The sequence below is a fragment of the Dasypus novemcinctus genome, chromosome 17 (assembly GCF_030445035.2).
Source record: "Dasypus novemcinctus isolate mDasNov1 chromosome 17, mDasNov1.1.hap2, whole genome shotgun sequence".
NCBI classification, from domain to species: domain Eukaryota; kingdom Metazoa; phylum Chordata; class Mammalia; order Cingulata; family Dasypodidae; genus Dasypus; species Dasypus novemcinctus.
This window is the reverse complement of record NC_080689.1, coordinates 88,239,843-88,265,259: the sequence shown is the minus strand read 5'-3', so window position 1 is coordinate 88,265,259 and position 25,417 is coordinate 88,239,843. Positions and strand designations below refer to the sequence as shown.

General features: G+C 40.9%; 1 pseudogene and 1 gene segment (V, D, J or C); one reads left to right on the top strand and one right to left on the bottom strand.

The window, feature by feature from the left end:
- Positions 1-5,137, bottom strand: part of LOC131273808 (immunoglobulin kappa variable 3-11-like) — a 911,457-nt gene extending 906,320 nt beyond the window's left edge. Inside the window, 1 exon segment of the V gene segment in view lies at positions 5,056-5,137. Within this exon segment, the coding sequence occupies positions 5,056-5,137 (82 nt within the window).
- Positions 2,583-3,208, top strand: LOC131274072 (ferritin heavy chain pseudogene; annotated as a pseudogene).
- Positions 5,138-25,417: the final 20,280 nt, after the last annotated feature.

Here is a 25,417-nt window from a genome sequence, read left to right as displayed (position 1 = left end):
TGGTGACTTGTGACTGTTTAGATGAGTTTTGGGAAGTGAGTTGAGGCTATAATTTGTTTAGATATTTGGGCATGTTGGGATGAGGACAAGGTATTTTGCATGTGAGATCATTGGGGTTGAAAGAAACACACTATACACTGAATACCCACCTGAAAATACCTTGTCTTAAATCCTGGTGCCCATGCATGTTACCTCATATGAAATATTCATCGTACTTTGTTTAATCTGAGATGGAGAGATTATCCTGGGATTTCAGGTTAGGCAAAAATGCAATCTCATGTATTCCTATAAAAGAGATGCAGGATAATTTGACAGACAAACAAAAGTGCAAGAGAGAAAAAAGCATAGAGTAATTTGAAGATGCTGGACTTGAAAGCTGGAGTAATGAAGTCCCAAAACAAAAAATTCTGGCAGCCACCACGGGCTGGTAGAGAAATGGAATATATGCTACTGAAGAGCTTCCAGAAGTGTGGCCTTTAAAATCTTTGATTCCAGCCTTGAGATACTGATTTCAATTTACCAGCTCCCAAAACTATGAGTCATTTGAATTCTATTATAGTGAGTTATCGCATTTCTTTTCAATTTGTTGAAGCAACCACAGAAAGCTAATTTAATCATGAATAATTGATGAACAATTGTGGGATTTTAAAAAGAGATATGAAAAGATTATTAATCATTGGAAACAAGGATTTTTTTTGTATTAGGTTTGGCTCATAGACTGTTATGTGTTGCCTCACAACATCCTCACAAAACAGGGACAATTATAATATATATTTTATATCTGAGAAAAACCTTCACACTGAGAGTTTAAGTAATTTAATTGAGATCACATAGGCAGAAAGTGTCAAAGATGTACAAAAAATAACTAAATTGATACTTGAAGGGAAAGGATCATGGGGAGATTTGCATTTATTTATAATCAGGATTAGTATAAAGGGGAATGGCCATTAATAGGAAAAGAATGACAGAGAGAGATAATTTTCTTTATTTTCAAATGAGAAGGAATAAAGGATAAAGACATCGAACTAGACCTGTAAAATACAATCAGGAGATGCTGAGCAGAAGGGCCTGCCCTGAAAGAGGGTCCAGTAGATAAGGAGGGAGAGTGACACAAGACCTGCAGAGGAGAGTCTGAACCAGTGTGGCCAGGATTATATCTTTATATCATATTTGGAAGACAATAACAGGGACCAGAGGAAGGGAAGGAGAATGAGAAGGAGTGAAAATAGGAAAGTTTAAATAAAGGAGGCACAGGGAAGAGGTAGTTGATACATCACGGAATAAAACATTCTGAAATGGGCTTTCATTTCATCTTGTGGAGCATGAAAATAGCCATCAGAATAATCTAGAATTAGTCTGCCAGGTTGTAAAAGACATGTGGTGTAGTCAACTCAAAGTCAGGCTGATGGCCAGCTAAGGGACACATGAAGGAGATCAAAGACAATTGAGCCTAGAACACACAGACCTCAGGGGACCTGGCAGATAACTACACACCAAGAGTAGGCCCAGATGAGCCAGTGAGGCCTCATATGAACAGACTGCACAGCTCACCAAAAACTCACCAGCTAACGCTTTATGATACTTGTTTTGGACATGATATCTTATGTGACATTGGCTAACTGATACATTTTCATCTTTTAAATTGCTATTCATTCTAAGCCACAGTCTCCTCCCCAGACCTGATTTATTTTTTAACCTAGCACTAAAAAATGGCACAGTGTATATTTTTCATGTGTTTTTTCCTCATCAACTACAATGATAGGAGGGATCTTTGCAACTGAGAGAGGAACCACTTAATAAATGTTTCTTGATTGAATGCATGATGTGGATTCAATGAATAAAATACCTCTTATTACTAAGACTAAGAACAGTTAGGTATGTCAGAGAGTTTGGTGTGTTTGCCTCTGGTTTTATGAGACATTTGGTACAACTAAATTTCATCCACCAACATATGATGAAATTTCAGAAATAATACTAGAATATCCAGAGTATTTCCACTAGCACACTGAGAATAATGTGTTAATTAAAGTTTATCCAGGGAAGCAGATGTGGCTCAAATGACAAGAGTACCTTCCTACCACTTAGGAGGTGCAGGGATCAAACCCAGGGCCCCCAGGCCCACGGGGTGAGCTGGACCATGTGCAGTGCTGATGGGCAAAAGGAGCATCAAGCCATGCAGGGGTGTCCACCATGTAGGGGAACCCAATGCACAAGGAGTGCATCCTGAAAAGAGCCACCCATGCAAAAACAGCACAGCCTGCCCAGGAGTGGCAATGCACACACAGAGAGCTGACTCAGCAAGGTGATGCAACAAAAAGAGACAGATTCCTGGTGCCACGGATAAGAATACAAGCAGACACAGAAGAATACACAGCAAATGTATGCAGAGAGCAGACAAGGGAGGGGGGGTGAGAGCAGCGTAATAAATTTTAAAAATAGACGTCTTCACCGAGAGTCCCCGCGGTTTCCTGCTTCAACAGTGCTTGAGTGGAACCGGCGCTCACCCCTGTTGGCCAGCCACCCCCAGCTGCTTGCTTCCATCCATCCAGTGTCACGTAGCCACCACTTCTCAACCACCCATCATGACAACCACATCCCTGTTGCAGGTGCGCCAGAATTACAACCAGGACTCAGAGGCCGCCATCAACTGCCAGATCAACCTGGAACTCTATGCCTCTTACGTCTACCTGTTGATGTCTTACTATTTTGACCATGATGATGTGGTTTTGAAGAACTTTGCCAAATAGTTTCTTCACCAATCTCATGAGGAGAGGGAACATGCTGAGAAACTTATGAAGCTGCAGAACCAACGAGTCAGCCGAATCTTCCTTCAGGATATCAAGAAACTACAACGAGATGACTGGGAGAGCGGATTGAATGCAATGGAGTGTGCATTACACTTGGGAAAATAGGGTGAATCAGTCGCTACTGGAACTGCACAAACTGGCTACTGACAAAAACGACCCCCGTTTGTGTGACTTCATTGAGACCCGCTATGTGAATGAGCAGGTGAAGTTCATCAAAGAACTGAGTGACTACATAACCAACCTGTGCAAGATGGGGCCCCGGATTCTGGCTTGGCAGAGTATCTCTTTGACAAGCACACTCTGGGAAGCAGTGATGAGAGCTAAACCTTATGTTGGCTTCCCCAGAGCCACAGGGTAGTAGTGCATGTGTGTTGGGTTTACCTTTTCTGTAAGTTGTATCAACATCTTTCATTGGTACCATTCCTTCAAATAAAGTTATTTGGTACCCCCAAAAAATAAATAAATAAAAAATAAAAATAAAAAATAAATTTTAAAAATAAATTAATAAATAAATGAATAAATAAAGTTTATCCAAAGTGTTCAGGTTAAGTAGACTTAACCATGAATTTCTTCAGTGCCAAAGGAAGGTAAGAGAAAAAGTTGACAATTGGTGAAAGAGTTCAGGAGGAAAGTTGTCACACATTTCTAGAAGGTTAAAGTTGAAGAATTAGAGTTGCCATGAAAAAATGAGAATAGCTGAAAGAGATGGAGAAAAGATATAGGGCTTTACAAAAGTAGGCAGATTTTCAGTTATTCTATAAATATTTGGATGTAGACTATTCTAGTTAGCCAGGCTTTCCACCTACAATAGGTTACAACCACAGAATAGATTCCCCTTAAGATCCTCCTTTACTGAGGTCCATACTGCTTCACACCATCAAATATACATATATTCTATTTGCAGTATTTTTCCTTTTTAAACAGATGGAAAATGCAACATTAATTAAAGTTGTAAAGACTAAAATTATACATGTGTCATTTCAAATTTATTGGAACAAGATGAAGTAAACACAGACCATATAACAATATGGAAAACATTCAATTTTTGGCAAGTTATATGGTTCACATTTTAAAAGAGAACTATAGAAATAGGGTGACAGTCAAAGAATATGAAACTTACTGGAAAATTTTATACCCAAACTGCAATCAACATATGTCTTTGGCTGAGCATCATCCCTTATAACCTAAGCATTCTTCAATGAGTATAGCATATTAAGGAACTCACAATTACTATTTGATGGCAATAAGAAATGAAAATAGTTATCTAAATTATAAAAAGAAGGTACAGTAGCAAATCAAGTCATCTTTTGTGGCACTGAAAAGAAAGGCTTGGATGGCAATGGGTCCAGGAAAGGAAAGCGTAAGGGAGGATAATGACCTTCCACAGTGGAAGTTTTGCTTATGAAGGATCAAGGATTTAATCTTGGGAAGGACCAGAGTTGGGGGAAGATGGGGGAGAAAGAAGAAGATGGAAGGGATAAGGAAAGAAGATGATAAATTTTTAAACATTAAGGAGGTACAATGAATAGAGAATCAATCCATCAGGTTATAAAGTTTAAAAGACCCCAGCCTAGAGTGTCAATTCACCCTGTGACTTGAACTGGCTAAGAGAAAAAAATTTCAATGGTAAAGTCCCCTGAAGGATGTGGTTTCTCAGTCTGATGGAGGAAGCAAATATATTTAATTTGAAGAGGAAGCAGCTGGTGCTCCAAGACCCACTGCCCTACACCCCTGGGGAGAAGGTTTGTGTTCGAGGCTGAAGCACTGTGGGAGGATAGCTGTTACTTTGCTGACAATAATAATCTCCCAGATCTTCAGGCTGGAATCTGCTGATGGTGAGAGTGAAATCTGTCCCAGACCCACTGCCACTGAATCTATCAGGGACCCCAGATGGCCGGTTGGATATCTTATAGATGAGCAGTTTAGGAGCCTGTCCTGGTTTCTGGTGGTACCAATGTAAGTAGCTGCTAACACTCTGACTGGCCTTGCACTTGAGGGTGATGGTCTCTCCTACAGATGCAGCCACAGAGCCTGGAGACTGGGTCATCACGATGTCCCCACTGACACCTGCAACCAGAAAAGAGCATTGATCATGCATTAAGTCACAAATGTAGAAAAAATATATATCTAAAGGTAGGTTTTCTTTTTTATCATATACAGATCTGCTTTAGATGAAATGGTTTGCTCACTCTGCATGTTAAAACCATTCTCCAGTTTTATAAAGATAATACTCTTCTAAACCTCTCACCTGAGGCCCAGAGCACCAGCAGGATGAGCAGTTGGGAATGTGACATCATCTTGCTCACTTCTCTGATGCACTTAGGCCTCATCTCCACGGAAACTGCATTAATAGTGCTCTGAGCAGACAACCAAGTCCCAGAGGAGTCTATGCAAATGAATGGGGAATATAAAGTCAAATATACCTGTGCAGTTAGTTGTAAAGATAAATAATGGAAGGGGATAAAAATATCATGACCACAGGAAATGTAACTACACTCTGGCAAATGGTGAGAAATCAACTTAACAACCAAAATTTTCAACAATATTTAGCACAATTAGGAAAATGAAATATTTTATCAACAATTTTACTCTTTCAAATCAACTGCACTCATCTTGAAAACAAAAGGAATTTGCAATAAAATATACACATCTGTAAGTGTAATATCATAAATTAATTAAATGTTATAAATATGGTGCCAAAACCTAGATGGAATATGTTCATATCATTGGATAGATTAAGATGTAGTGCACGTGTTCTGTATCTATCTCAGTCTATTCTTAATTTTAAACAGATATTTGAAGCTCCTCTTCAACATCCCAAAGGAACCTCACTTAATATATCCAAAACTATCCTCTGTATTGCCCTTAATACAGTATTACTCCCAAAAATAAGTCACCCAATACTTGTAATTCACCCTTAGGACTATCATTTTTTTGTCTTTATTTATTTTTTAATGTTATATTCCAAAAAATATGAGGTCCCCATATACCCCTCTTCCCCTCACCCCACTCCTCCCCCCATAACAACAACCAGGGAGAGGACTATCATTTAAGTCAACCACTTTCTAAAAATCACTAGTGATTTGGAGACCTGAAGTGTAACACCTCCACCTAGTGGTCATAGGTAAAATGGCTTCTGCTCCCAAGGTCTGATAGAGCATTTCTTCATTTATTCCTACCCAAGATTAATACTTTAAGAATTATGCAAATGACAATATCATGAACACTTCTAGGCATAGGACATTAGATTATGAACAAGTAGAATGATTCGTTTTACTGGGAGGTTATACAATAAACAAGTAACATTTCTGCAGCCATTTCTAACCTGCTCTATGAGATTTCCTCCTCTGAGCTAAGCTGTTATTCAGGAAAGGTAGGGCCATGTGAACCTGGTCCATTTCAGGATCAACCCTCTACACGAACAGTCAGAGGTAAGAGAAAATTTAGGACACTTTAACAATTGTATGGGTAAAAAATTCTTTCACTATCATGAGTATAACTTTTCTTGCAGACTTTTTCAAAAGTTCCTAAGAGGTTTTCCTTGATGGGGAATGTCCTAAGGCATGTATTGTTCTAATTCTAATTAATAAGTTCATTTCCTGTAGTTTGTCTCCTTATGAGCACTTTACCTTAGGAGCGGGTCCCCTCCCAGCATTGAGGAGTAGTACTGCAGACGCCCACATCATCAGGGAAGGCATTCCTTTACATCTACATTCCACCCTGTGCATAGAACACCAAGTATCTGTGTTTACAAATGTTAATAATTAATTCAGGTTTGCTCTTTACACCCATGTATTTTTTTCTCCTCTTCCATGAAGTTGCATCTAATATACATTCTTAAGTTTGCTTATTTTGCTCGAATTTCTGCTACTTAATTGATAGGTTTCCTGCATCCGTGCAATATAATTTCCTTCCCATTCTTACACACATTCAAAAATTTAAAGCCATCATAGGTGACAGTGTGATATAAAAAAGGATGTGTCATGCAGTGTAACTGGCCCAGAGGGGTCCATCTACAATGTGGAGTGAGGAAATATTGTCTTCATGTAGGGGACAGTTGGCCTAATGCGTGAAAGGAGGTGGGGGCTGTCCTTTAAAGCCCAGGGAAGAGCACTTCAGAAAATGAACAGGACTTGGGAAAAGATGGTCCTGGGTATTCAAGAAAGACTAATGAAAAAGAGTGTGAAAGCAGAACAGGCATGGTCCAAGGGGAACATTAATTCAATGAAAAGTTTGAAGCTTAGGTTATGTACCATGAGAATCCATGGAACAAGAGTTACAATTTCATTTTAGCAGGTACTTCTGAGTCATTTTACAACCAATAACACTCTGAAGATGGTGACACAGTGGAAGTCTCTAACATTTCAGTGAAGCTGGGAAACTAGCTTTTCTATCACCTTCTTCACTGAAGTCATATAATGATTTTTAAAATTTTGGAATTTATACTTCTCAGTGTGACAGAGATAGACTGTTGTGGTTTCCCTACACATGGCTCTACTATCCCTTCTATTTGAAACTAGAGTTAACACTAGAGCTGATAGGTGTATGCCCAAGAGACAAATCTTTGGGCTGCCCATGGGCCAGTTATAACTGTTTATCTGAACTTTTAAAGACACCTATTCTCCAGTTCATTGGACTCACTCAGGATCCCTAACAAGGAGATGATGATGGACAACGAATACCTCAAGGAACAAGGCAAGTCTGCAACTGCAAGCAAGATAGTCCTGTCCATCTGCCCCATAGGATCTAATCCCACTCTCACTTAGAGGCAGAGTGGGCATAGCCATCAAAGCATCCTCAGGATTGGAGAATGAATGATGGACTAGAATAGACTTACTGTTATTCTACTATAGACGTGATTCCAGAAAAGGAAGAATTTTTCTCATTGATGTGGAGGCAGTGGGCACAGGAGTTTCTGAGAGAAGGGAGAGGGAAAAACAGGTGTCCTATGTGGACATTTTCAGGACATGAAAATCATCCTGAATGACATTGCAAAGACAGATACAGGCCATCATATATGTTGTCATAATTTACAAAATTGTAGTGTAAGCTACAATGTAAACTAAAATCCATGCCTACTGGCAATGTTCAAAAATATGTTCATCAATGATAACAAATGCACCACAAAAACAAAGGATGCTGTTAATGTGTGAAAATGTCAAAGGGGTAGGGAGCAATATTTTTTATATAACATTTATGTAATATAAATATTTTTTAAAAATTTGAAGTATAAAAATGCGGTAGACTCATTTTTAAAATTTCATTAATTTTTGCTTTTCTTGCATTCATTTTTCTTTTTTTATTGCTGCCTATAAAGGTTTTGTGAACTAAGTGCTGGTAGGAAACAATAAAATAGTCACAATGGGGAAACGGACTTTGGCCCAGTGGTTAGGGCGTCCGTCTACCATATGGGAGGTCCGCGGTTCAAACCCCGGGCCTCCTTGACCCGTGTGGAGCTGGCCGTGCGCAGTGCTGATGCGCGCAAGGAGTGCCGTGCCACGCAAGGGTGTCCCCCGCGTGGGGGAGCCCCACGCGCAAGGAGTGCGCCCGTCAGGAAAGCCGCCCAGCGTGTAAGGAAAGAGCAGCCTGCCCAGGAATGGCGCCGCCCACACTTCCCGTGCCGCTGACGACAACAGAAGCGGACAAAGAAACAAGACGCAGCAAAAAGACACAGAAAACAGACAACCAGGGGAGGGGGGGAAATTAAATAAATAAATAAATCTTTAAAAAAAAAAAATAGTCACAATGGACCTCATACACTAAATGACAGAGCCACTTTAGCAAGGGAATTTACATTGCAATTTATTAATTCCATGGCAGGACTCCTGTGTCTCTTCTCCAGCAAATATTTGATATTTGTCTAACCTATAACTGACCATGTTTGCCACTATTGACACCTAGTCCAACTTGGCATCTTCCTGCATCAAGCACAGACTAAGGTAGTGTACCCAAGAAAATGAGGGTTTCAGGTGCATCAAATATTCCACCCAACATCTTCTGAGATTAGATGGAGTTAGCTTTCCCAAGATGATAAGGAAAAGGGACAGGAAGACAAGGAGGGTTGATACAGGCCTTTCTGATTTAACCACAGGTAGAGTGACAGTTCTGTTCTCTACACTGGGAAATCATTAACTAAGACTGTAGCAGGCAGTAGACTTGATCCAGTGGTTAGGGCATCCATCTACCACATTGGGAGGTCCATGGTTCAAACCCCAGGCCTCCTTCACCCATGTGGAGCTGGCCTATTCACAGTGCTGATGCATGCAAGGAATGCCATGAAATGAAGGGTGCTGCCCACATAGGGGAGCCCCATGCACAAGGAGTGTGCCCCATAAGGAGACACGCCCAGCGAGAAAGAAAGTGCAGCCTGCCCAAAAATGGTACTGCACATATGGAGAGCTGACACAACAAGATGATGCAACAAAAAGAAGCACAGATTCCCATGCCGCTGACAACAACAGAAGTGGACAAAGAAGACGTAGCAAACAGACACAGAGAAAAGACAACCAGGGTGGGGGGGAGGGAAGAAAAATAAATAAATAAATAAATCTTTTAAAAAAAGACTGTAGCAGAAGGTAGAAGAAAAAATATAAGCATTTAATAAAACCACAATGCCTTTTGAAAATTGTAGCTATTTTTTTTTATTAATTTTTTTTATTTTTTATTGACTTTGTAATAATATTACATTAAAAATATATATGTGAGGTCCCATTCAACCCCACCCCCCCACCCCCCCTCTCCCCCCCCCCAACAACACTCGTTCCCATCATCATGACACATCCATTGGATTTGGTAAGTACATCTTTGGGCACCTCTGCACCTCATATACATTGGTTCACATCATGGCCCATACTCTCCTCTATTCCATCATGTAGGCCCTGTGAGGATTTACAATGTCCGGTGATTACCTCTGAAGCACCATCCAGGGCAGCTCCATGTCCCGAAGACGCCTCCACCTCTCATCTCTTCCTGCCTTTCCCCATACCCTTTGTCCATTATGTCCACTTTTCCCAATCCAATGCCACCTCTTCTATGTGGACACTGGATTGGTTGTGTCCATTGCACCTTTATGTCAAGAGGAGGCTCAGATTCCACCTGGATGCTGGATGCAATCCTCCCATTTTCAGTTGTAATCACTCTAGGCTCCATGGTGTGGTGGTTGTCCTTCTTCACCTCCATCTTAGCTGAGTGTGGTAAGTCCAATAAATCAGATTGTAGGTGCTGGAGTCTGTTGAGGCTCAGGATCTGGCTATCACATTGTCAGTCCAGAGATTCAAATCCCCTAAATATATCTTAAACCCCAACATTAACTGCACCTCCAGCACATTAGCATGAAAGTCTTATGAAGGGAGATCCCATCTGAGTCCAGATTCATCACACATAAACACCATTTCCAAAGAGGGGCCATCTGCCCTGGTAGTTAACCCCATCGGCCATGACCATAACTCCCATGGGTCTCTTTAGCCCTCAAAGGAACCAATATCTGGGGGTTGTATCTGCTTTATCTGTCTCTCTGACTCTGCTCAGTTGTGCATGAGGGCAAACCTTCTGCCAGCCTCCAGACTCTTTTTTAGAAACTCGTAGCCATATAAACTCATTTCTCCTTTCCATTTCCCCCTTACTTTAGGTCAAACAGCATTTTAAAGTCATGGTATTTTATGTAGACATGGATATTCTGCTGATCCGCATTGAACCTTCCGTATAAGGTCATTTTCCAGTTGCATCATCAGTTGGTAGTTGATAGTGGTCCCTCGTTGCCAGGGAGGCTCATCCCCGGGTGTCATGTCCCACACTGGGGGGAAGGCATTGCATTTACATGCTGAGTTTGGCTTCGAGACTGGCCACATTTGAGTAACATGAAGGCTGACAGAAGGAAATTCCCAGGCACAAAGTTGCTCTAGGCCTTGTTATTATTTTGGGTTTATCAGCTCACAAGCATAGTCATTAGTATCAGGGGCTCACTGTTGAACCCTCACTCCCTCCCGGTCCCCACCACTGTACCTGGGAGACTGTCGCTGCTCCCCTAGGGACCACGACAGAGCACCACTGGCCAGGAACCCAGTACCCCCCCTACTGTGGTTTTTAATTGTTGCCACTATGAGTATATCCAAACATTACCATGCACCCTGGACATATGTTCTGTACAGCTCCCTGTCAGTCATATATCATCTGTCATTGGTATCCCATACCAGTATCCCTCCATTGCCATTGTTGAAACACTCTGTGATCCAGAACTCCCCGAAATTTGAAGCCCAATATAATGTCATGGTCCCTTACTAGGGAATGGCATATAGCGATGAGTTTAAAGGATAGATAAAGAACTTGGATAAAGTTAGATAAAGAACTTAGATAAAGAATGTTGACTTGAAAAAATTCCACATCCTATTTTTTTCTTTTTTTTTTTTTTTTTTTCCCCCCCCCCTAATTATTCAGCTTTTCTTCACAGGAGTCCTAGACCACAGCAATGTATATATATAATATACAGCACTCCCACACATCCACCAGAAAACCTTTTCCCTTCCACAGTGATACTCTTACGCCCTATTCATATCATATTTACTTAAAGTGATGTACAGAGTCTGAGACATTAGCTTTCTAACAAGGTGACATCTGTGTTTACATTATGGTGCATACTTTAGGATACACAGTTCTTTACATTTTTAGTTATCCTATGTTTTACATTATGGTTTACATTATCAGTCTGTCATCTCCTATATGTTATGGTGTAATATTACATGTTTTATATCCATCCTTGTGTACTCTCAAGAAACTCCTCTCTTACCCCCCATTTACTTTGGTTCCACACATTTAATGTCCATTTTCCCTTCCACCTTGGTGCCCTCAGTGATAGCCAACCTCCGTTTCCTGAGGAGCCACTTCCAGAGATAGATGGAATAGTGTTCAGGGCCTAACTTGCTCAACTGCCCCAATGCCCTGGGAGCCACCCTTTCTCTCGAGGGATACAGTTCCCTCTATTGGATGGCATTAGTCCTCCCCAGGATGTGGGTCCACCCCCACTCTCACTACTTGGGTTTCTACCCCATGGTGTCACCCACTCTGGCAGAATGAGCATTTAGACATTCCCCAGGAGCCCGTCCTGCATCAGACCCTCCCCTCCGAGCATGCTAGACAGGTAACCCTCTTTATTATATTTTGATATGATTTTCTCGGCATTTAACTCTCCACCAACACCTGACCCTCTCCTGGTTCGTATGCTACCCCTCCCTCCCCCCACTTTTGGGCAACGTTACCCACCCGTCCCTCCCCAGCCACCCTCAAACCCGCAAAGCCCCAAGCAAAGGCAACCCCTTGCCCCCCTTTTATCTCTTCTTTGTGTTCATACTTACCACCATCTCGTCTTAAATTCCACCCCTGCAGACATCGGCTCATATCCTTCCTCCACCCTCCGATTTCCTGCAAGCCTATCGTTCAGTCTCTTGCTATCTAGGGCAGCTTGTTTATTTCATATCATTGAGGTCATGTAGTATTTGTCCTTCAATGTCTGGGTTGCTTCACTCAACATAAGGTTCTCAAGATTCATCCATGTTATCACATGTGTTTGTAGTGTGTTTGTTCTTACAGCCGAGTAGTATTCCATTGTGTGTATATACCACATTTTATTGATCCACTCGTCTGTTGATGGGCATTTGGGTTGATTCCAACTTTTGGCAATAGTGAACAATGCTGCTATGAACATTGGTGTACATATATTGGTTTGTGTTCTTGTTTTCAGTTCTGCTGGGTATATTCCCAGCAGTGGTATTGCTGGGTCATATGGCAAATCTATGGCTAGTTTTTTGAGAAACCGCCATACTGTTCTCCAGAATGGTTGGATCCTTCTGCATTCCCACCAGCAGTGGATGAGTGTTCCCCTTCCTTCACATCCTCTCCAGCACTTGTATTCTTCTGTTTTTTTCATAGCTGCCAATCTTATGGGTGTAAGATGGTATCTCATTGTGGTTTTGATTTGCATTTCCCTGATAGCTAGAGATTTGGAACATTTTTTCATGTGCTTTCTTGCCATTTGTATTTCTTCTTCGGAGAAGTGTCTGTTTAAGTCTTTTTCCCATTTTTTAAATGGATTGTTTATCTTTTTATTTTCAAGATGTAGGAGTTCTTTATATATGCAAGTTATAAGTTTCTTATCAGATATATGATTGCCAAATATTTTCTCCCACTGTGTGGGCTCCCTTTTTACTTTCTTGACAAACTCCTTTGAGGTGCAGAAGGCTTTAATTTTGAGGAAGTCCCATTTATCTATTAGTTCTTTTGCTGCTCGTGCTTTTGGTGAGATATTCATAAATCCATTACCTATTACAAGGTCCTGTAGATGTTTCCCTACACTGCTTTCTAAGGTTTTTATGGTCTTGGCTTTTATATTTAGGTCTTTGATCCATCTTGAGTTGATCTTTGTATAAGGTGTGAGATGGTAGAAAATTGTAGCTATTAATGACACTTTCCAGGTAATAAAAAATTGGGAAGAAATGTTAATCTGGAAAGTATACTACAGCAATTTCTATAAAGGTAGACTTTTTCAGGCGTTCTTGAGGAGAGAAGTTTGAGGAATCCACAAAAGAACTCAATTCCTGAAAATTCACAAATTACATAATCAGCTAAGATCTTGGCACTTCAAATTACCTGAATATTAGAATCAGGTGTGAAAATGGTTGAAAATATTAATTGTAAGCCACATTTGGACAAACTAGTCAGAATATCCACAATTGGAGTATGGGAATCTGTTCTGAGCAAAGTCACTGAATTTATAGCTTCTCTGCGCATGACCATGAATGGGCATTTAGAAACTAATGCTGCAACATATGCTGTCCCAATGACATCGAGGACAAAATCAAATGTTTTGAGCAAGACTTTATGAAGATTGAGATAAAAAGAGCATGGCATGATAATCATTATATTTATCTTAATAGCAAAGAAATGACAACCTGGTTAAGGATTGAAAAAATGTATATGTGATTTTGAAATTAAAGATCAATCTCTGACTTAACTGTGATTTTGACCAAAGAAGGAATGTGCAGTATATTCAAGAGAAGAGCAGACAAAAAATAGGTTACATCAGAAATTAGAGGTTTCTGAGGTGTGAGAGTATATTTTTATTATGATAAAGACACAGGACATAATAGACTGAGAACAAACAGACACCTGTAGAACCTGAAAATGAAGACAGTGCCCAAATATATCTTTGAACCACAGAGTAGTAAAGTGGATTCAACTTCTGGGACTATGACGTGTCAGAAGTATACAAAGAAACTTCATAGTGTAGGGATCAAGCTTATAGAGAAATCTATACTCATTTTTTGATAGGTGTATTTACCAAATAGAGTGGTTTTTAGTAGGAGTAGGAAAGAAAGAGATAATTGCCCATCATTTGTGTCTTTGCTTTCTTGCTTAGATAAAAAATCTATTTTATGGATACAAATCAATAAAGCATGAATCCATCTGAAGTGTACAATCAAAAGTATTTGGTATATATGATAGTAAGCCTAATTTTTGCATATAGATGCTATAACCTAACACTCTACTGAAATCGTTTATTAGCTCTAGCTAGGAATAAATATTCATGACTATTACAATCCTCAATTTCCTAACTGGACACTTGGTCAAAGACATATTCATCACTACCTTCTTCCACTACCCATTCCGTGTTTCCTTCACCCTGAGCAAGCATCTCAGCTAGCTGTGGCTCTTTGCGTAATGGGTTGACTCAAGCCTTCACTTCTGAAGATTCTGAGCCATGGGTAGTTAGTCATGCCTGGATTGACTTGTTGCAGTTTTCCATTGACTTTATTCACAGGGCATGGTAATACTGGGAGGTGACCTAGGTCATTTCCTGCCTTCCGGAAAAACTCTTCCTTACCTCCATTGTGTAGTAGCAGTTCTTTTCCTCTTGGTAGGAGCAATCACCCCAGCCAGTACAGTAATTCCCTTCTTTCTCTTTTGATTCAGAGACATGAAAAGACCAAAGTGGGGAGGCTGCAGTCTTACCATCAAGATCAATGGAATCGTGTTTGTGTTTCCTGGTGGAAGCACTCCTCCTTTGGGAATAAGACCTGAAGACAGGGAAACGGACTTTGGCCCAGTGGTTAGGGCGTCCGTCTACCATATGGGAGGTCCACGGTTCAAACCCTGGGCCTCCTTGACCTGTGTGGAGCTGGCCATGCGCAGCGCTGATGCGCGCAAGGAGTGCTGTGCCACGCAAGGGTGTCCCCCGCGTGGGGGAGTCCCACGCGTGCGCCCGTGAGGAAAGCCGCCCAGCGTGAAAAAGAAAGAGCAGCCTGCCCAGGAATGGTGCCGCCCACACTTCCCGTGCCTCTGACGACAACAGAAGCGGACAAAGAAACAAGACGCAGCAATTAGACACCAAGAACAGACAACCAGGGGAGGGGGGGAAATTAAATAAATAAATAAATCTTAAAAAAAAAAAAAGTGACTAGAACCAGTAACAGAAGGAGATGGTTGCAGGGACAGGAAACAAAAACTTTCCTGGTGGATCACTGGGGTAATAGTAAGTGGTGCCACTCACATTTCCACCCCTTGATTCCAGGATTGTGAACCCCAGCTAGGGGAGAAATAGTACCATAGAGTGAATGCTTATTTAGAGCTACAAACTTCCTGGAAAGCATTGCCCCATCCCTGCAGGTACTGTCACCTAGTTGACAAGCTAAGTGAGCCCTCTTAGGATGAATACACTGAGATGGAAGAACCCTGTGTGTTGTTGGGTTTATCTCCCATTCTCACTCATCCAAAAGTCAGATTATACATTAACAGCCATTATTATAACCTTAGTACACAAAAGAGTACCAGGCCTATAAGAGATTGCAACTAGTATTTGTTTAATAAGTATAGGAATGAAAAGATTAATAAATAAATGACATAAATCAATTATGTCAACTTTATTGACAAGTAAAACAGAATTTTAAGCAAAAAACTAATGTGTAATTTTAGATTTTTTTTTTGCTATTTCATAAATAAGCCCAAATGAAAATAGGTTATCATAGATGTAAATATTCGAGAAAAATAAATTTTGATACAGAGTAATGCTACCAAATATGACAAATATTTAATGGATTAGCGCTTTTGGATGTAAACAACTGAAATGGGGAGGGTTTAAGCTAATCAATAAAGAAAGTACAAAATTAATATGGTTTGACTTATAGATCTGATCACAAGCTGGGGCAGCATAGGAAATGTGTTGGAAGTTAGATGACATTAACATAGTCTGGGACATCACAAAAAGAGAAAGACATGATCCCACTCCTACCACAAATGGATGGTGGACCCTCCTGATGGCAACATCAGTGCTGGATGCCAGTCATGAGACATTGGAGGTTCAGACATCTACTGCTGCCATCCTGGCAGAGGATTCAGTCTGAAATATTTTAGACTCAGAGATGCATATTAGAAAATTTTCTACACGTTGTGTCCAAATTTTGTGAATCTAAAAACTGTAAATAAATTGCTAAGTGCAAATATTTTTTCCATCTTAGTGTTATTAGAGAATCCAAGACAAGAGATGACCTTTTCCAAAATATAAAATATATAAGTAAGAAGAAATAGAACCAACAAGATGGTGGCAAAGAAAGGAACTCCTAGAGTCAGCTCATGCTACAAGGCAGTTAATAATCCCCAGAGCTATCTAATGCACCTGTCTCGTAGCTACAAACCGTCAGAAGATCATCCCGCCACATAATTGAGGGAATGGAAGGATGAGACTGCCCATCTGCAGAGAAAACTCATGAGTAGAATGCTACACACCACAGAGGCAGGTGCCCATCCTCCACTAAAGGCACAATCCTTTTCGATAAGTGATCTGCAGCTGGAATTGAAAGCTCTACTTCCCAAAAATGGGGGAAGAAGAGACGGTTGGACACCAAGGTCAGCTACTGATGACTACATTCAGTGGGATGAAAGATAAACCTGAAAACAGTGAAAGTTTGAGCCTGTCAAAGTCAGAAAGTGGCCAGGAGCTGCCATCTTAATATTGCACCTGGCATGAGGGGAAGTGGGGAGTACTGAGTATCCCAGTGCTGGTGGGGACCAACTTCTTTCCATCCAGATCAGATTACCACTCTAGCCTAGGCCCTAGTGCCACCTCCAGCAGGTAAGAAGCTGCAGGGACCCGTACCAGCCTCTGTAGGAATTGCTTAACTTCTTCCAAAAAATAGATGTGGAGAGAAATTGCCTAATTCATTCTATGATGCAATATAACCCTATTACCAAAACTACATAGAGATGTCACCAGCAAAGAAAACTACAGACAAATCTCTCTAAGAACCTGGATGCTAAAATCCACAAGAAACTATGGGCTAATCATATTCAAAAACACATCACATGATTTTAATTAAACACATGTAACACCATAATCAAGTGAGTTTCATCCCTGGTATACAAGGAAGGTTTAACTAAATAATCTATCAATGTAATACACCACATTGGCAAGTTGAAGGGAAAAAAATCACATGATGACTTCTAGTGATGCAAAAAAAAGCATTTGACAAAGCAGAGCATTTTCTCGATAAAACACTTCAAAAGACAGGAGTAGAAGAAAACTTTCTCAGTATGATTAATGGTATTTGTGAAAAACTCACAGCCAACATCATATTCAATGGTGAAATACTACAGACTTTCCCTCTAATATCTGGAACAAGACAAGGATGCTCACTGCCTGTGCTCTTATTTAACATTGTGCTGAAAGAACTTCCTCAAGCAGTTAGGCAAGAAAAAGAAATAAAAGGGATCCAAATTGGAAAGGAAGAAGTAAAAATTTTACTATTTACAAATGACATGATCTTATACACAAAAATTCCCAAAGATCTACAAGAAACCTTCTAGAGCAGACTAATGATTTCAATAAATGGACAGGATAAAAGATTAACATGCAAACTCAGTAGCATTTCTGGACACTAATAAATAGTAATCTGAGGAGGAAATCAAGGGGAAAAATCCATTTTCAATAGCAACAAAAAATCAAATATCTAGGAATAAACTTAACTGAAGATGTAAAACACTTGTACACATAAAAACTGCAGAACATTGTTAAAGGAAATCAAAGAAGACCTAAATAGATGGGAGAATATTCCATGTTCATGGATTGGAAGAATAAACACCACTAAGATGTCTGTCCTACCCAAATTGAATTACAGATTTAATACAACCCTAATAAAAATTACTACAGCTTATTTTTTACTGAATTGGAAAAGTCAATTACAAATAACATTTATTTGGAAGGGCAAGACTCCAAATAGCCAAAAACCTATTGAAAGAAAAAATGGATTTGGAGGAAACATGCTACAAAGTTACTGTAGTCAAAACTGCATACTGTTGGCACAAGGATGGACATATGGACGAATGGATCCAAATTGAGAATTCTGATGCATATCCTTGCTAGGACAGTGAACTGAGATTCAACAAGGGCACCAATCCCACTCCACTGGGACAGAATGATCTCTTTAAGAAATGGTATTTTTGAACTGGATGTGTCTCAAACAATTGGGCTCATATTTCCATATAGGAGGCCCAGGGTTCAATGCCCAGGGCCTCCTAGTGAGGGCAAACTGGCCCACATGGTGTGCCAGCCCACACAGGAATGATGCCCCTGCATGGATTGCTGCCCTGTATGGGAATGCCACCCTGTGCAGGAAAGCAACCCTGCACACTAGTGCTGGCTGATGTGGAGAACTGGTGCAGCAAGATGACACAATAGGAGACAGAAAATAAGAAGATGTAGCAAAACAGGGAGCTGAGGGGGCACAAGAGAGCAATCACCTCTCTCCCACTCAGGAAGGTCCCATAATTGGTTCCAAGAGCTGCCTAATGAGAATACAAGCAGACACAGAAGGACACACAGTGAATGGACACAGGAGATAGTGGAAGGGGGGAGGAATGTGGGGGAGAAATAAATAAAAAATCTTTAAAAAAGAAAACAAGAAAAACGAAATGGTGTTGTGAGACCTGGGTATCCACATCCAAAAGACTGAGAGAGGATCACCACCTCATGCCCTATACAAAAATTAATTCAAGATGAGTCAAAGACCTAAGTATAAGAGCCAAGACCATAAAGCTCCTATAAAGGATAATTTAGGAAAGCACCTATGACACCATGCAGTACGGAATTGTTTCAGAAACTTTCCATCCAAAATATGAGCAGTGAAAGAAAAGAGTGATTAATGGAAACTCCTCAAAATTAAAAACTTTTGCACAGCAAAGCAGTTTGTCAAGAAAGAAAAAAAAAACAGTTTACTCAGTGGGAGAAAATATTTGGAATTCACTTATCTGAATAAGAGACCAATATCCACTAAATACAAGGCAATCCTACTTCTTTAAAATAAAAAGATAGCCCATTTAAAAATGAGAAAAAGATTTGAAAAGGCACTTTTACAAAGAAGAAATACAAATGGCTGAAAAGCACATGAAATGATACTCAACATAACTAGCTATTTAGGGAAATGCAAATTAAAGCAACCATGAGATTTCAACTTACACAGACAGTTGACCATTAACAAATCCCTGGCACCGAGGGATCTCTATCAACTACCAACTGATGATGCAACTGGCCTGGAAAGGAAGGTTCAATGCAGATCAGCAGGATATCCCTGTCTACATAAAATGCTGTTTGACCTAATGTAAGGAGGAAATGGAAAGGAGAAATGAGTTTATATGGCTACGAGTCTCTAAAAAAAAAGAGTCTGGAGGCTTTCAGAAGGATTGCCCTTATGCACAACTGAGCAGAGTCTAAGAGACAGATAAAGTAGATACAACCCCCAGGTATTGGTTTCTTTGAGGGCTAAAGAGACCCATGGGTGCTATGGTCATGGCAGATGGGGTTAACTGCAATGTCAGATGGCCCTTCTTTGGAACTGGTGTTTATGCGTGATGAATCTGGACTCAGATGGGATCTCTCTTCATAAGACTTTCATGCTACTGTGCTGGAGTTGTAGTTGGTGTTGGGTTTAAGATATATTTAGGGGATCTGAATCTCTGGACTGACAATGTGATAGCTAGGCCCTGAGCCTCAACAGACTCCAGCACCTACAATCTGATTTATTGGACTCATCTCACTCAGCTAAGATGGAGTTGAAGAAGGACAACCACCACACCATGGAGCCTAGAGTGCCTACAACTGAAAGCGGGAGGATTGCATCCAGTATCCATGTGGAATCTGAGCCTCCTCTTGACATAGAGGTGCAATGGACACAACCAATCCAATGTCCACAGAGAAAAGGTGGCATTGGAGTGGGAAAAGTGGACATGGTGGCTAATGGGTATGGGGAATGGCAGGAAGAGACGAGATGTGGAGGTGTCTTTGGGACTTGGAGCTGCCCTGGATGGTGCTTCAGGGGCAATCGCTGGACATTGTAAATCCTCACAGGGCCCACTGGATGGAATGGGGGAGAGTATGGGCCATGATGTGGACCATTGACCATGAGGTGCAGAGGTGCCCAGAGATGTACTTACCAAATGCAATGGATGTGTCATGATGATGGGAATGAGTGTTGCTGGGGGGGGAGTGGAGGGTTGGGGGTGGTGGGGTTGAATGGGTCCTCATATATTTTTTTTAATGTAATATTTTTACAGAATCAATAATAAAAAAATAAATTAAAAAGAAAAAAAACAAAGAAAAAAAAACAAATCAGAGAACTGCTAGTGTTGGAGATGATGTGTAGCAAAGGTAACACATCCACTGCTGGTGGGAATGTAGAAAGGTGCAGCGATTGTGGAGGATGGTTTGGCGATTCCTCAGGAAGCTAACTTTAGAAATGTCATGTGATCAGGCAATCCCACTCCTGGGTATATACTGAGAAGAACTGAAAGCAAGAACAAGAATAGACATATCCCCACAATGTCCATGGCATTAGGTATCACTATTGGCAAAAGATGGAAGCAACCCAGTGTCCCTCAACAGATGAGTGGATAAGCAATATATGATATATACATACAATTGAAAATTACTCAGCTGTAAGGAGTAATGCACTATTAACTCATGGGGTAACATGGATGAAACATGAAGACCTTATATAAAATGATGTAAGCCAGGCACTGAAGGACAATTATCACATGACCTCACTGATAAGACTTAAGCAAATTGAGCAGACTCACTGAGCTAGATTCTGGAAGACAGGATATCAGGAGACAGAAAGGGAGTAGAATGTGGTGAGCTGTTGCACAATATGGGCAAAACTCATGATAAGGTGGAAGGGGGTGGTTTGGCAGTGTAGTGGGGTGATGCTGGTACAGGGATGTGAGTTGGGTAAAGGGTGCTGGAATGAGAGGGTCATCAGTGTAGGGGGATGGGTTTGACTCTCCATGAAACTGAGGAGAAAACTGTAGGAAAGAACAGGTGAACTCTGGGGATTTGTGGGTCTGTGGTAGAAACTACAATGTTGGGAATGTTTTTTCAGGAAATATAGCAGTGGAGGGGCACTGGTGCAATTGTTGTGGTGGGGGGATATGTAGAAAAAGCTGTACCTGGGGCATGCTTCTTTGGAATATGGATGTGTTCATCTTGTCATAAATTGTTATCTCAGTGGATGAAAATACACAATAAACAAAATAAAAGTAAAATCCAATTCTGAGGAGTCCTGCTATGTTCTCATATAGAGGGACAAGAGTCTCTCAAGCACATATGCAGCGCCTAATGAAAGCAAGCAACCAGTATGGCGACCCTCAATATTAATGCATGTATATATGTAACTTCTTCAAAAACTAAAACTTCATGGTTGCAGAGATTCCGAGTAGATGGAGAGCAAAGAATAGGTGTAAACTGGGGCATTTGGGGACATTGGAGTTGTTCTGTTTGATATTGCAATGAAAGATCCAAGCCTTTATAAATTTTATCAAGCCTATAAAATTATGTGTTGCGAAGTGTAAACCAAAATGCAAACTCTAGGCCATGCGTAGTAGCAATGCTTCAATATGTGTTCATCAATTGTAACAAATGCACCACACTAATGAAAGATGCAGTTAACAGGGGGAAATGAGGGTAGGGAATAAGGTAGAGTATATAGTAATCCCCTGTATTTTCAATGTAACATTTGTGTAACCTTAATCTCCTTTAAATAATGAAAAAAATGACATAGTGTTTACATACACCTGTGATTTTATGTTTCCACCAATTAAAATGAAAGCAGGTATTTTGTGCCTTAGGCATAGTACAAATAAAATAATTCTATCTTAAATGGCATCAACTCTGTACTATCAATATTGTTTAAAAAAATCTACATTGTTAGTGAAAGAAGCTCTTATACAAGTAAGAGTGCACAGTGTGTTTGGCTCAGATTTGCTGAACCTATCCTAGATCTAAGTGTCATTAGCTCAAGTATTATATGATGGTCTATAAATAATACTAGAATCTTGGGTGTTTTTAAAGTTTTATATTGTGATGATATGCTTCTTGATAAGAGAAACTTAATAATCAAGGGGAAAAAAAGAAAGAAAGGAGATAGACACTGAGGAAGAAATGGAAGAAATTGCCTTGCCACTGTACATACAGGACAATACCTGTAGCATTGATAAAAGGCAAAATGTCAAAAACAAAGCTTTTTCATTTTGCATTTCTTTGATACTCCAATACCTTTATTTATTTTTTCTAAATTTCTAAGTATTCTATATCTAACCTTTAAACTCATCACTATATTCCATTATTCTATTAATGGAACCTGGCAATATATTGGGCTTCCTTTTTTAAGAAGTTTTGGACTACAGAGAGGTTCAACTATGGTGGGGGAGGAGCACTTGTGTGGGGTGTCACTAGTGGGGGGCACATGGTTGGGAGGGAGTTCTCCAGGGCATGTATACAAGGTACATAGTAAGGTTTGGGTATTTTCATAGTCGTTTCAATTGAAAATGATAGATGAGAGAGTGCTGAATTCCTGACCAGGGGAGCTCTGTCACATTCCCTAATGGAACAACAACAATCCCCCAAGTGCAATGGCAAAGACCAATAAAGATGGGTGCTCCAATGATGAGTCCTTGATACTGATGGCTCTGATTCCGAACCTGTGTGCCTGAAATATGAACAAGACCTATAGCTGTCGGGTGCCTAAGAGTTACCTCCTGAAAACCTCCATGTTGCTCAAATGTGGTCACTCTCTAAGCCAAACTCAGCATGTAGATGCATTGCCTTCCCCCCAGCATGGGACTTGACTCCCGGGGATGAACCTCCCTGGCATCAACGGATTACTACCAAGCACCAGCTGATGATGTAACTACAAAAAGACCATGAACAAATAGGTCAACTCAGACCAGCAGAATATCTCAGACTACATGTAATATCAGGTGTTAAAAACTGTTTTTTCACTTTGGATAAAAAGGTGGAAATGGAAAGGACAAGTGAGTTTATATGGCTAAGAGTCTCCAAAAAAGAGCTGGGAGATCATCAGGGGGAGATGCTTATGCATGCCTCAGCAGGGTACCAGAGATAGCCAATGTAGGTGGAAACCCAGGCGCTGGTTATCCTGAGGGCTGCAGTGACCCACAGGTTCTACGGTCAAGGCAGATACCTCTGGAGTTCAGGGCCATGTCAGTTGGCCCTACTTTGGAGTTTGTGTTCCTGTGTGTGATGAAGTTTTACTCAGGTATGAATGTTCTACACATGCCTCTTCTATTACTTTTATCGAAACTGTGGTTGGCATTTGGGTTGGTGTATACTCAGGAGACCTGGATCTCTCAACTGTCCATGTGATGGCCAAGCCCTGGGCCTCAGCAGACTTGCAGCTCCTACCCTCTGGTTTCTTGCACTTCCCCTGGCCAGGTGACAGGGAGGTGAAGAGGGTCAACCACCACCACACCAGGGAGAAAAGAGTGCCTACAGCTGCAAGCAGGAGAATTGTATCCAACATCCCTGTGGAATCTAAATCCCTCTTGATGTAGAGGGGGACTGGACATAGCCATCCCACGTCCACAAGATGGAGGAATAGAGTATGGATTAGAGTGGGCTTACTGGTGTTCTGCTGGAGAACTATTGTGATTAGTAAGGGAAGAAATTGTAGTGGTGATGTGGAGAGGGTGATGTGGAGAGGCTGCTGATGGTCGGGAGAGGGAAGAAGAGATATGGTGTGGGGGCATTTTAAGGATTTGGAGTCATCCTAGGTGGTCCTGCAGGGATGGATGCTGGACATTGTACGTCCTGTCGTGGCCCACTGGGTGGACTGGGGGAGAGTGTGGACTATAATGTGGACCAGTGTCCAAGTGCTAAAGCAGTTCTCCAGAATGTATTCGCTGGGTGCACTGGATGTGCCACAATGATGGAAGAGGTTGTTGATGTGGGAAGGGTGGTGTGGGTGGGGTGGGGGGTATATGGGGACTTCATATTTTTTCAATGTATTATTTAAAAGAAAATAAGGAAGAAAAATAAAAAAATAAAAACAGTGTTAATTAAAGTGATTCATCCTCCAATCACAAGATTGGAATCAGATAGCAAAAGGATGAATTGCCCTGGGGAAAGCTGTCACGTATATCTAGAGTGATCTGGTTAAATAATAAGGAATTGTCATTGAAATAATGAATATTCCTGAAAAAATGGAAAGAAAAGAAAAGAACACTAACGAAAGAAGTAGGGAAGGAAAGCACCCTCAGTGACACTGACACTTCCTTAGGCTGCAAAAGAGCGTGTCTGCAAGGAAAGACTGATCCAGGGAGACCACCTTCCATGCAGGGGGCTTGGATAGGAAAGGTCCAAATTAGAAGGTCCAAAGTTAGAGGGTAATTACAAAAAAAGCAGGAAAACTGGGAGGAGAATAAGGCATTAAAAATTAAATTCCAGAATCAAGGAGGGACAGGGAAGAGATTGTCATCTATCAGAGTATAACCCTCACTGCACACTTCCTCACAGTACAGACAGAGATTTTTGGCTCAGATATGTGATCCATTCATAGGAAATGTGAATTACCTCTTACACAAAATTCCTGGCCATGTCTATGAGAACTCTACAGCACTTTTCCTTTTTTCTTCTTCTTTATTTTCTTTTAAATATTGCATTCCCATATACCCCCCACCCCCATACCCCACTCCTCTCCACCTCTTCCATCATTGTGGCACATTCACTGCACCTGGTGAATACATTTTGGAGCACAGCTGCACCACATGGACAGTGGTCTATATTGTAGTCTACAGTCTCCCCCATTGTGCATAGTGGGCCATGGCAGTTCCCACAATGTCCAGCATCTGTCCCTGCAGCACCACCCAGGACAACTCCAAATCCTGAAAATGTGCCATCACATTTCCTCTTCCCTCTCCTGACCATCAGCAGCTACTGTGACCACTTTCTCCACATCAATATTACAATTTCTTCCCTTACAATAGTTCTCCAATAGGACACCAGTAAGTCCACTCTAATCTATACTCTATTCCTCCATCCTGTGGTTAAGTCCAGTCCCCCTCTACATCAAGAGGGGGCTTAGATTCCACCTGAATGATGGATGCAATTCTCCTGCTTCCAGTTGTAGGCATTCTTGGTTCCCTGGTGTAGTTGTTGACCATCTTCATCTCCCTGTTAGCTGACCTAGGTAAGATAGTTTCTTCAAAATCCCTAAATATAGTTTGACAATTATGTTTGGACTTGGTCCTTCCATCTCATTATGTATTTCTATTTATCATAA